Source organism: Oncorhynchus keta, chromosome 11 (assembly GCF_023373465.1).
Source record: "Oncorhynchus keta strain PuntledgeMale-10-30-2019 chromosome 11, Oket_V2, whole genome shotgun sequence".
Classification (NCBI taxonomy): domain Eukaryota; kingdom Metazoa; phylum Chordata; class Actinopteri; order Salmoniformes; family Salmonidae; genus Oncorhynchus; species Oncorhynchus keta.
This window is the reverse complement of record NC_068431.1, coordinates 54,266,631-54,278,956: the sequence shown is the minus strand read 5'-3', so window position 1 is coordinate 54,278,956 and position 12,326 is coordinate 54,266,631. Positions and strand designations below refer to the sequence as shown.

The window sequence follows — 12,326 nt, the reverse complement described above, 5'->3', positions numbered from 1 at the left end:
GTAGGTCGGGGACAGGCAAGAGTTCAATAACCAGATCCGAGTCCAAACAGTACAAGGGGATAGACAGGATTGAAGACAGAACAGGCAGAGTGGGTTCAGAGTCAGGACAGGCAAGGGTCGAAACCAGGAGGACTAGAACCAAAAGAGACTGGGGGAAAAAATAGGAGCAAGGAAAACCGCTGGTTGACTTAGCAAACAAGGCTAACTGGCAGAGAGACAGGAAACAGGGATATATACACCGGGGATAATTAGCGACACCTGGAGGGGGTGGAGACAATCACAAGGACAGGTGAAACAGTCTGACAGTCTTAATTCTCGCTCAAAAAACTTTTTTTCCTTCAAATTGGCATGTTTTGTTTCTAAATGTCTGTGAAAGAGTAAAGGTTTCCCACGAGAGAGTAACGGAGTAATGGATGTTAATTATTTGACTAGGCTACCTGTATTTGACATTGTGTTGTTATTTCGCTGAGCACTGGATGGTTTCATTTTATTTTGGCAGTGAAACGAGGCTATTCAGGCGAGAGAGAAAAAAATCACCCAAATGTATAGCCCTGTTTAAAAATATAAAAAAATCTTTATGTGAATCAGATTTTTATTTGGCGTACCCCCGACGGCATTGTGCGTACCCCAATGAGCACAATTCCTGCCTGCATTATAATCCAAAATTTGTGCCCGAACTTGATTTGTCCAAGAGAATCCTTTGTGATTCCCAGAAGTAGGGCTGTTGCCCTAGTTTGGGATTTCCAATACTATAAAGACTATATTCAAACCATTTTTCAAATGTCATGTTACACTCTAAGTAAGCAAAACACTGTGATGTTGTCTTCTATGTATTTCTATGCTTAGTCTTTCTCTCTTGGCAGAATTCTTGTCTGGCTTTGCCTCGCTACCCTTGGACCTCACCCGCAGAGCTCCTACTGGTCAGCATGTGCTGTCAGTTAGCCCAGGGCACGGCCTGGCACCCAATGCTACGGTCACCTTTGAGGTGAATGGCATGTGATAGGTGGAATGCTGTTCCAAAGTGTGTAGATAATAAGTTGGTGTGTTACAACATAGATGATGTAGAAATACAATTACAGAACATTGATTTGAATGGAGAGTGTTCTCTCTTATCATATCAATGTATTGTGGAGCACTCCACATGATAATCCTAGAGGGTAAAACATAGTACATAACAATACTTCCAACACAGTCCATAACATGAATGGTAATCTGGGTCCCTCTCCACCTGTAGCTGGTGTACCTGGAGGTAGTGGACCCCCTTGGAGCTCACTACACCACGCCCCTCCGCACCTCCATCACCCCGACCAAGAAGGTGGATGTGGACCGGACCATCATGCCAGACGGCACCATCGTCACCACCGTTACCACCATACAGTCACGACCCAGACCGGGAAAACTAGGTACAGTAGGTCTGGGTGAGTTAGCATATGGAGGGGCCGGAGAGTGGACTGTAGCTAATCATAATGACAAATATGATATTGATTTCTTGATAGTACTGATTCTATGAAAAAAAGAGGATTGCAACCCTGCACCCTGCATGCCAATCCTTCATTTTACTATACTCTATTGCAATGGTGGAAAAGTACTCAATTGTCATACTTAAGTAAAAGTAAAGATACCTTAATAGAAAGTGACTCAAGTGAAAGTCACCCAGTAAAATACTACTTGAGTAAAAGTCTAAAAGTATTTGGTTTTAAATATACTTAACTATCAAAATTAAATGCAGTCTCTAAAATGTACTTAAGTATCAAAAGTAAAGGTATAAACCATTTCAAATTCCGTATATGAAGTAAACCAGACGGCATAAATGACTCAAAGTGATCTTGACTCAGAAAAGGTTGGTGACCACTGCAATAGAGCAGTGGTGTAAAGTACTTCTTAAGTTGTTTTTTGGGGTATCTTTACTTTACTTTTTATATTTTGGTTAACTTTTACTTCACTACATTCCTCAAGAAAATAATGTACTTTTTACTCCTTACATTTTCCCTGACACCCAAAAAGATGGGTGTGTGAATTTGACCATTTTCCTGTCAAAATGTAATGAGTACTCAGAACGTACGCCTATGCAACATTAACCTCTAAACATATGGAATAGGGAGAATGTGTATTTTGATACTTAAGTACATTTTAGAGATTGCTTATAGATCAGGCTTATAAAGTGTTGAACAAAGTGTTGACAGTGCTGAATAAACTAAATCATAAATCTACTCATAAAAACATCAGCTCTTTGCTGTATTTGTTGAGTCGCTCTCTAGTCATGGTTTTTAAATCTCATAGTATCAACTTTGCTGTGCATTTTAGGCTTATTTTTACAGTCTATGGCTTGAGGAAATCTGATTGGCCAGCGGTAGGCCCATAGGTGCACTTAATTTGCTCTCTGGGCCTGCCGGGTAGGTGGAGTTCTACTTTCAGACACATGAAATGGTTCAAAATGGGAACACTTTGCCTTCCCAGTGCTAGGGCTGCTGAATCAAGTGCACCTACGGCCAACAGCATGAAGAAAAGAAAAAAAAAAAATAGGAACGCAAGGCTTTATCATCTGGGTTTTTATCAAAATGTTTGGTAACCTACAAGGAATGCGTTGGAGATCGACCTGTTGGTCGAGTTGGTGACCACTGCTCTGTTGCTTCTATTGACCCTCACATCCTCTGTCTCTGCGTTTACTCAGGTGACTCTCCCTCGCGGTCCCCATCCAAAGTGGAGGTGACAGAGAAAGGGACCATATTCCTCACTGATGGCTGCCATAGCAGGACCAGCTCCAGCCCTACTCTAAGCAGTGAGTTATGTTCCTCCATCGTTTCATAGCCTGGTCTCAGATCTGTTTGTGCTGTCTTGCCAACTCCTATGGTCATTGTTATAGTCATTATTATCACAAACATATCTGGGGCCAGGCTAATGGCTCCACACTCTTCAACACTTACTTCCACAGATATTTATTCTATTATTTTTCAACATGATACATCCAGTGGGTCCTCATTTAGTAGTTGTGTCACGTTATGGTGCATTACAGCGCATGCCGTTATGGCTCATTCAAGGCACCAGAGGGCATCTTTGAGCACATCTACTCCAGTCTGAGTTAAATAAATACTGTGGTGAGCAGTAGTGGTGCGTGGGTCAGCTGTTTGTTCACCCGCAATTGCTAATAACCCATCTGCAACACATGATATATGTGAAAATCTTAGGCCCGCACCCGACCCTAACCCTCAAATATAGAAAATGTGCTGTAGGCTACAGTTAGAGACGCCCCAGAAAGATTTCTTGACAAGGGGTGCAGGATTTTTTGTTGTTGCCTAATTTTATATATGGTTCTGATTATAATTTCCAACATTTTGGTAGGCTATTTGTTAGTCAACTTGTCTATAATTAGATACATGCATCTTCTCCTCTGTCATTACATGTTTCCCTAGAAGACTTCAGAAACCCTTGCTCACCAGAATGTCATAAATGATCAAATGAATGCTTCAATCTAGTTGACATCAGTAAGGTTTTCTGTCATCTCTGCTTCTTTCGTGGTGCAAAGATGTTTAGCAATAACTCAGCCCCCAAAAATGTGAAAGATTTTTTGACTGGAGGTAAGGAAATAGAAAGCTGTGAAAACGATCCAACATGTTTCTGATGAGATTTCAGTTTGCATATATTATGTGGTTGAAATACTATCAGCTTTTATGATGCTGATAAAGACAGCACAGACGGTCCCTAACTGTGCATTCACATTCTCTCAAGCTTAAATGCTTAAAGAAAGAAATCATATATCTCCACTCTTGTTCCCGAGTGAAAATGTACAATTTGTGTATTGTTTTACTGCAAGAAATGCTTAATTCTGCAGGAGTTAATATTAAGACTATGTGAGAGGTTATAGACCTACAGTCAGTGTAATAATTAAAGTAGCACTTTGATAGACCAGAGCCTTAGATATGCAGTTTTAGAAACTGTTCTTCATTTTGTAAGCATTACATAGCAAAGTAGCCAGAAGGTTGTGGATTCACAGACCACTGTGGACAAGGGTAGGGGTGAAATGATATCATTATAATAAAAGCACTGCATGAATCTATCATGTTGTTTGCGGTCCGAGGAAAAAATAGCTTTTCATAAATGCATTTCATGCAATTCTGCATCATTTTACATAACTGGAGACAGGCAGAATATATCTATATTTTTTTTATACCACAACAGAGCATGACAGCGAATGAGCGCTTGCTGCAGCACCGGAGATGTTTGATTACTACAGTGGCTTGCGAAAGTATTCACCCCCCTTGGCATTTTTTCCTATTTTGTTGCCCTACATCCTGGAATTAAAATCGATTCTTGGGGTGGGTTTGTATCATTTGATTTACACAACATGCCTACCACTTTTTAAGATGCAAACTATTTTTTATTGTGAACCAAACAAGAAATAAGACAAAAATATGTCAATAGTTTGTAGAGCCACCTTTTGCAGCAATTACAGCTGCAAGTCTTTTGGGGTATGTCTCTATAAGCTTGGCACATCTGGCCACTGGGATCTTTGCCCATTCTTCAAGGCAAAACTGTTCCGGCTCCTTCAAGTTGGATGGGTTCCACTGGTGTACAGCAATCTTTAAGTCATACCACAGATTCTCAATTGGATTGAGGTCTGGGCTTTGACTAGGCCATTCCAAGACATTTCAATGTTAACCCCTTAAACCACTCAAGTGTTGCTTTATCAGAATGCTTAGGGTCATTTTCCGACTGGAAGGTGAACCTCCGTCCCAGTCTCAAATCTCTGGAAGACTGAAACAGGTTTCCCTCAAGAATTTCCCTGTATTTCCCTGTATTTAGCACCATCCTTCAAATCTGAATACAGATATTAAGCTGTTGGTCAAAGGTACCTTTTTTTTAAGTAGGGGCGTGGATCAGAAAACCAGTCAATATCTGGCATAACTAACATTTGCTTCATGCAGCGCCACATTTCCTTTGCATAGAGTTGATCAGGGTGTTGATTGTGAAATGTTGTCCCACTCCTCTTCAATGGCTGTGTGAAGTTGCTAGATATTAACGGGAACTGGATCACGCTGTCGTACACGTTGATCCAGAGCATCCCAAACATGCTCAATGGGTGACATGTCTGGTGAGTATTGTCACGAACCGGCTTGAAGTCCGTGGCAAGAGGAGACAACGTGGAGATTAGGAATAACAAAAATATATTTATTAACTGAAGTAACGTAAATACAATTAACAATGGTGTATGTAGTCATTAATCAGTCGTGTAAGTGAGTGGTTGCATCCATAAATGTGATAATGAGGGGTGTTGAAAGGTGCCAAAGCAGACACACAAAACAGTCACAAAAATGCCACAACCAAAATCAGTGTGTCTGCATGGAGAGAGTCTTCTCAATGAATGGGGAAGAGGTGTATTTATCCCAGGACACACCCGGGCCCAGGTGTGTCCCATGTCGCTCACCACCCTCTCATCTCCACCAACTGACATCCTGTTAAGGAAAGCAAGAGCAAAGAGAAAGAATTCGGCAGACAGAGTGGGAGGGTTGTCACAGTATTCAGGCCATGGAATAATTGGGACATTTTCAGCATCCAGGAATTGTGTACAAATCCTTGAGACATTATCATGCTGAAACATTAGAAGATGGTGGCAGATGAATGGCACGGCAATGGGTCTTAGGATCTCGTCACGGTATCTCGGTGCATTCAAATTGCCATAGATAAAATGCAATTGTGTTCAATGTCCATAGCTTATGCCTGCCCATACCATAACCCCACCGCCACCATGCGGCACTCTGTTCAATGTTGCCATCAGCAAACCGCTCGCCCACCATCTGGCCGGTACAGTTGAAACCGGTATTCATCCGTGAAGAGCACACTTCTCCAGCGTGCCAGTGGCCATCAAAGGTGAGCATTTTCCCGCTGAAGTTGATTACGACGCCAAGCTGCAGTCAGCTCTAGACCATGGTGAGGACGATGAGCACGCAGATGAGCTTCCCTGAGACGATTTATGAGAGTTTTGCAGAAATTCTTTGGTTGTGCAAACCCACAGATTCATCAGCTGTCCAAGTGGCAGGTCTCAGATGATCCCGCAGGTGAAGAAGCTGGATGTGGAGGTCCTGGGCTGGTATAGTTACACGTGGTCAGCAGTTGTGGGACCGAGTGAACGTACTGCCAAATTCTCTAAAACGACGTTGGAGGCGGCATATGGTAGAGAAATTAACATTCAATTCTCTGGTAACAGCTGTGTTGGACATTCCTGCAGTCAGCATGTCAACTGCACGCTCCCTCAACTTGAGACCTCTGTGGCAATGTGTTGTGTAACAAAACTGCACGTTGTAGAGTGACCTTTATTTGCCCCAGTACAAGGTGCACCTGTGTAATGCTGTTTGAACAGCTTCTTGATATGCCACACCTGTCAGGTGGATGGATTATCTTGGTAGAAATGCTCACTAACTGGTGTAAACAAATTTGGTAATAACATATCTGGGAACTTTTATTTGAGCTCATTAAAAACATGTGACCAACACTTTACATGATGCGTTTATATTTTTGTTCAGTGTAATTGCCTAATACAGTGTGCATAAATGAGGCCCGTACAGATGACTTGCCTGTCAGTTTTTCCTCCCTGTACTCTTTCATTCAGTTTCTTCTTCACATCAGAAAAGAATGACTCTAGTCCTTAAGAAACTCACTTTATATAGACTAGAACTATTACCCTTTCCACACTGTGGTAATTAAAGCCAGTTTGTTATTTTATAATTATTTATGTTTTTCTTTTGTCTACTGCCCACATCTTATTGTCACAATAGAAACATTCTCCATTTATTCTTATTCGTGCTCATGAATTAAACATGTTAAATCTGACTGCACTATTTAATTGGTCTGTTTGTTTAAAAGAGGGAGAGAAACCAAAAGCAAATCAGCATTCTAACTCCCCCCTTGCGATGGTGTGACGCGGTCGACCACGACCTGCCACAGTTTACCGCAAATGTGCTGCGGCATAACTTCAACTTTTAATTGAGGAACAACTGTGTATGACTAGTGTTTTGTGACTGTTTGTGTCTAGCTGATAGTCCCCTGTCCAATGGGCTGGACCCGGTGGCTGACACGGCTATAAGACAGCTGACGGAGAACGCCAGCAAGGTGTCCAAGAAGACTCCCACTAAACGGAGCACGCTCATCATCTCTGGCGTGTCAAAGGTTAGAAACAAACAGTGGTGTCCAAACCATAGAAATAGAATCTAGAGCAGCTAGCTGTTCTCTGCCAATCTCACAACACACTGCGCTGATGGGTCTGGTGCTGGAGTAGCTAGGAATACATATATTGTGTACATACTGTATATACATATTGTTACATTTAGGTTTTGTAATCATGTAGGACATTAGGTTCATTAGGCTCAAATAGAAGTACCGTAGTTTGGGCCTCAGTGTTTGTCTCCTGTGGGTGAAATTTAAATGGATTTAATACCTCAGGTTCCCATCTCGGAGGATGACTGTGGCCTGTCTTGTGGCTACGCTGCAGCCATGGATGCTGCCCTGCAGGGAGGAGGAGCCTCCAACTACTATGGGGCGGGACAACATCAGGAAGCAGACGAGACCACGCCCTCGGATGTGTCTGAGCGGCCGTCTGTCGATGACGTGGAGTCAGAAACGGGCTCCACTGGGGCCCTGGAGACACGAAGCCTCAAAGACCATAAAGGTACCAGGCTGCCAGAGCCCTGGCTGGGCCTGCTTCAGACCAATTCTACTCAATCTCCATGGAGAGATACTCTGGCTGTCCCGAGTACTTGACTCTGGAAATGTCCAGTATTTTATCGAATCAAGAAAATACGATAAGAGGAAATTGTGTTGTGGTTTGCATCATCTTACGAGGATAATTAGATATGGATGTAAATGAATATGTACATGTTTTGATATAAATTTAACGGTATTTATGTAAACTGCAATATCAATATTGTATTTTCCAAATCACCATAATACACCATGATGTAACTCCTGTCTCTATTACGCTCTTCTAGTGGGCTTCCTCCGCAGCGGAACCAAGCTACTATTCCGTACAAGACACCGAAAGAAGGACCCAACCTTCAGCCAATCCCACGAGGACCTCTCCAACCTGGCCAGTGTCTCTGCCTCTTCTGCCTCTGGCACCATTGTGCGTAAGAAGTCCGGCAGCTTCTCCCGACGACTCATCAAGCGCTTCTCCTTCAAGTCGAAGTCGAAGGACAAAGCCAGTGCCACCAATGGAGGGCCGAGCACAGCAGACAACTGATAGACAACTGAATGGTGTAGCGGATGGCTAATGGCATTGCTACCGCCTTCCTGAGACTTAGAAGTAGGCTACTGTTGCCGTGGACCCAGAAATCGCCCTGGATTTTCTGGGTCAATGGTATTGGGTTGGGTAGGATTGTAGGACTGCTTGGTTGGAGGATGCTTAGCATTGGTCATCCTGTCCCACCATTTCTTCTTCTGTTTTCACCATCAGATGAGGAACCCAAATTTGCCACTTTTATTTAGTTTTTGCAGGCAGAACACGTACACCCCAGGTTGGTGGTTACCTATCCTGCATCTCTTACCTCTGATAGGACTCCTTTTCCTCTGGATGAGAAACGCACACGTCAGGGACAGATAGATGGATCCAGGGACTGTTTGCTTATTATCAAAGCCTCTTTTCAGAAGGAGCCTCTGCTGCTCTGGTGGATTTAAAGGGGGTTAAGGGGGATAACGAAAGTAGGAATAAACTTGAAGATGTTGCAATTCAACACTAAAGGGGCAGTAGGTAGAGTGAGTGTGGCCTCTTCCAAATCAATTTATTTAAAAATATGATTTTCTTGGTTGCACTTTATCAGATTGTTTACAGCACTTGACAGCTTCTTCTTGTGTTAATTTTATTGGTATTTGTATTGTTTGCTCTCTGATTCACATGATTATCCTTCTGTTTCCCCAAAAAATATTGGGTCACGTTTGGTGGTTTGCATTATGTAGGCCTAGTAGAGCCATGACTTTATCTTTCTTTCCTGCTTAGGTTGTAAATGTAATCTTAAATAACAAACTTAGTTGAAGAACAAATATCAACCCCTCGCATAGGTCTTAATTTGGTGGTAATGTTGACATTCATAGTGGCTTATACATTATGTTTTAACAATGTTGTTCATAATTGTAAGTTGTACAAAAACCAAATGCAGGCATACTTATGTCTGTGTTTTGTATTTTGTTTTTTTTAGAAAGGGAAATCTTCAAGGCAAAACTGTTTTAAATGATCAGCTCAGACCCTTTTTTAATTTGTATCTACTAGGCAAGTTGAAATACCTCAATCGCCTGAGTACTAACGTTACACATTCTCTGGGTCCGAATTATTGATGGAGGATATGCCATAAATATCTTTAATAGTTGAATGGTAAATGATATACAGATTGAGTCCTCCTTAATATTAATATCAGGGAATTCTCATGGTTGAGGTAATAAAAAAAGATGGTCAGATGGTTATTATGACTTTCTCCCCTGTAATGCAAGATTGTTGCTCCTTAATTCAAGTTGAGCTTATAAGATGTCACAGTCCTCCAGGACATGCGTTGTCACGCACAGAACATAGGGTAGTGTAGAGATGTACATAAAAGTAGTTCTTGTACAGTATTGACATATGCGTTTTGTAAGACAATTATTTTGCCATCCTCTCAGAATTTGTATTGTGTATCCCTAAAGTATATTTGATGTTATAGTAAGGGAATGGTGGTTCAGTAGTAATAGACAAGGAAATATTGTTACTCCTGCCCCACCTCTACTCTTTAAGACAGACTCTCATAATCATCATAACATAGTACTGTTTGCCAAGTAAAGTCACACACATAATTTAAGTTTTCTTTATGAAATTGTCACTGAGGTAACAACTTTTTTTGTTGGTTGAAACCCATAAACATTACTACTTGAAGTTACAGCTTGTCTGAAGACAATGTATAACAGCATACAGTGCCTTCAGAAAGTATTCACACCCCTACACATTGGGATTCAAATTGATTTAAGTGCGGGGGGAAAAAAATCGAAATTGTTCAAAGCTTAATAAAAAAATCAAACACTAATATATCTTGATTCGACAAGTGTTCAACCCCCTGAGTCAATACATGTTAGAATCACCTTTGGTAGCGATTTACAGCTGTGAGTCTTTTGGGTTTAAGTCTCTTAAGAGCTTTGTACATCTGGATTGTACAATATTTATTATTTTTTTTAAACTCTTCGAGCTCTGTGAAGTTGGTTGTTGATCATTGCTAGATAGCCATTTTCAAGTGTTGCCATAGATTTTCAAGCCGTTTTAAGTCAAAACTGTAATTAGGAACATTCAATGTCGTCTTGGTAAGCAACTCCTGTGTATATTTGGCCTTGTGTCTTAGGTTATTGTCCTGCTGAAATGTGAATTTGTTTCCCAATGTCTGTTGGAAAGCAGAATGAACCAGGTTTTCCTCAATGATTTTCCCTGCACTTAAGCTCTATTCCGTTTCTTTTTATTGAAAAAATAAAATCCCTAATCCTTGCAGATGACGAGCATATTCATAACATGATGTAGCCCCCACCGTGCTTGAAAATATGAAGAGTGGTACTTAGTGATCTGTTTTGTTGGATTTGCCCCAAACATAATGCTTTGAATTTAGGACAAAAAAATGCATTTCTTTGCCAACTTTTTGGGAAATATTACTTTAGCGCCTGCAAACAGGATGCATGTTTTGGAATATTTGTAGTCTGTACAGACTTCCTTCTTTTCACTCTGTCATTTAGGTTAGTATTGTGGAGTAACTACAACATTATTGATCCATCCTCAGTTTTCTCCTATCACAGCCATTAAACTCTATTTATTTGATTTATTTAACCTTTATTTAACTAGGCAAGTCCGTTAAGAACAAATTCTTATTTACAATGATGGCCGACTTGTAAAGCCCAAACCCTCCCCTATCCCGGACGACACTGGGACAATTGTGCGCTGTCCTATGGGACTCCCAATCACGGGCCGGTTGTGATACAGCCCGGGTTTGAACCCGGGTCTGTAGTGATGTCTCTAGCACTGCGATGCACCACTCGGGAGGCCTGTAACAGTTAAAATCACTATTGGCCTCATGGTGAAATCCCTGAGAGGTTTCTTTCCTCTCCAGCAACTGAATTAGGAAGGACGCCTGGATGTATTGATACACCATCCAAAGTGTAATTATTAACTTTGCCATGCTTAAAGCGATATTCAGTGTCTGCTTTAAAAAAATGTTTTACCCATCTACCAATATATACCCTTCGTGCGATTACAATTATCTGTATGTGTGGGGTTAATTTAATTTATTACCCCTTTTTCTCCCCAATTTCGTGGTATCTAATTGGTAGTTAGTCTTGTCCCATCGCTGCAACTCCCATACGGACTTGGGAGAGGCGAAGGTCGAGAGCCGTGCGTCCTCCGAACCACAACCCAGCCAAGCCGCACTGCTTCTTGACACAATGCCCGCTTAATCCAAAAGCCATCCGCACCAATGTGTCGGAGGAAACACCGTACACCTGGCGACAGTGTCAGCGTGTATTGTGCCCAGCCCGCCACAGGAGTCGCTATTGTGTGATGGAACAAGAACATCCCTGCCGGCCAAACCCTCCTCGAACCCGGACGATACTGGGCCAATTGTGCGCAGTATCGTACATTTTTACTCCTGAACGTATTTAGGTTTGCCATAACAAAGGGGTTGACTACATATTGACTCAATTTAGAATTCTTTTACAAAATAAAATCTAAAGCTGAAAACTAAATTCCACATTGACATTGTACGGTATTGTGTTTAGATCAGTGGCAGATAACCTAAATATAATGCATTTTAAATTGAGGCTGTAAAACAACAACATTTGGAAAAAGTCAAGGGATGTGAATACTTTCTGAAGGAGCGATATGTTTTTTTTTTTTTAGGGTTTCAAGCAATTTGGTGGAAAACTCATTCCTGTGAAACGGTAAGCCATGTTGGTGCAACATTGTAGGATGGTAAAAGGGCCATGGGCCACACAGTCTCATGCCATGCCAATTGTACACTTGGCGCTATAATAAACTATTGAAAATGGAAACTTTGAAAGCTCACGCCCCTCTGCCCGTGTGATGTAGCGTCATAAATTCGGTACATAGGTCGCTCTCCTTACAAGGAACAAATGTGCATTAAGGACCCATAACAAACAAAAAAAAGTTTAACTAAACCAAACTAGACCACAGCCTGTCGTTTCCAATGGGAACCAATTCGTCAGTGGACAGAACCAGCAAGAAGGGGCGAGCTAGATCCTTTCTATTTGAAGCCTATAAAGTATGATGTGATCATTTTAAATGTTTAATTTATTTGAAATAAATGTATTTTTTAAAACACTGA

The 12,326-nt window shown here is 41.4% G+C and overlaps 1 protein-coding gene across 3 annotated transcripts in view; it reads left to right on the top strand.

The window, feature by feature from the left end:
• Positions 1-12,326, top strand: part of c2cd2l (c2cd2 like) — a 46,664-nt gene extending 34,338 nt beyond the window's left edge. For 2 of the 3 annotated variants that reach the window (XM_035781328.2, XM_035781327.2), the window contains exons 10-15: positions 864-985; positions 1,235-1,418; positions 2,672-2,779; positions 7,028-7,161; positions 7,435-7,660; positions 7,980-12,326. In XM_035781328.2, the coding sequence (XP_035637221.1) occupies positions 864-985; positions 1,235-1,418; positions 2,672-2,779; positions 7,028-7,161; positions 7,435-7,660; positions 7,980-8,230 (1,025 nt within the window). In that variant the 3' untranslated portion in view covers positions 8,231-12,326. The remainder of the gene's footprint in view (positions 1-863; positions 986-1,234; positions 1,419-2,671; positions 2,780-7,027; positions 7,162-7,434; positions 7,661-7,979) is intronic. The other variant, XM_035781329.2, reaches the window with a different exon arrangement.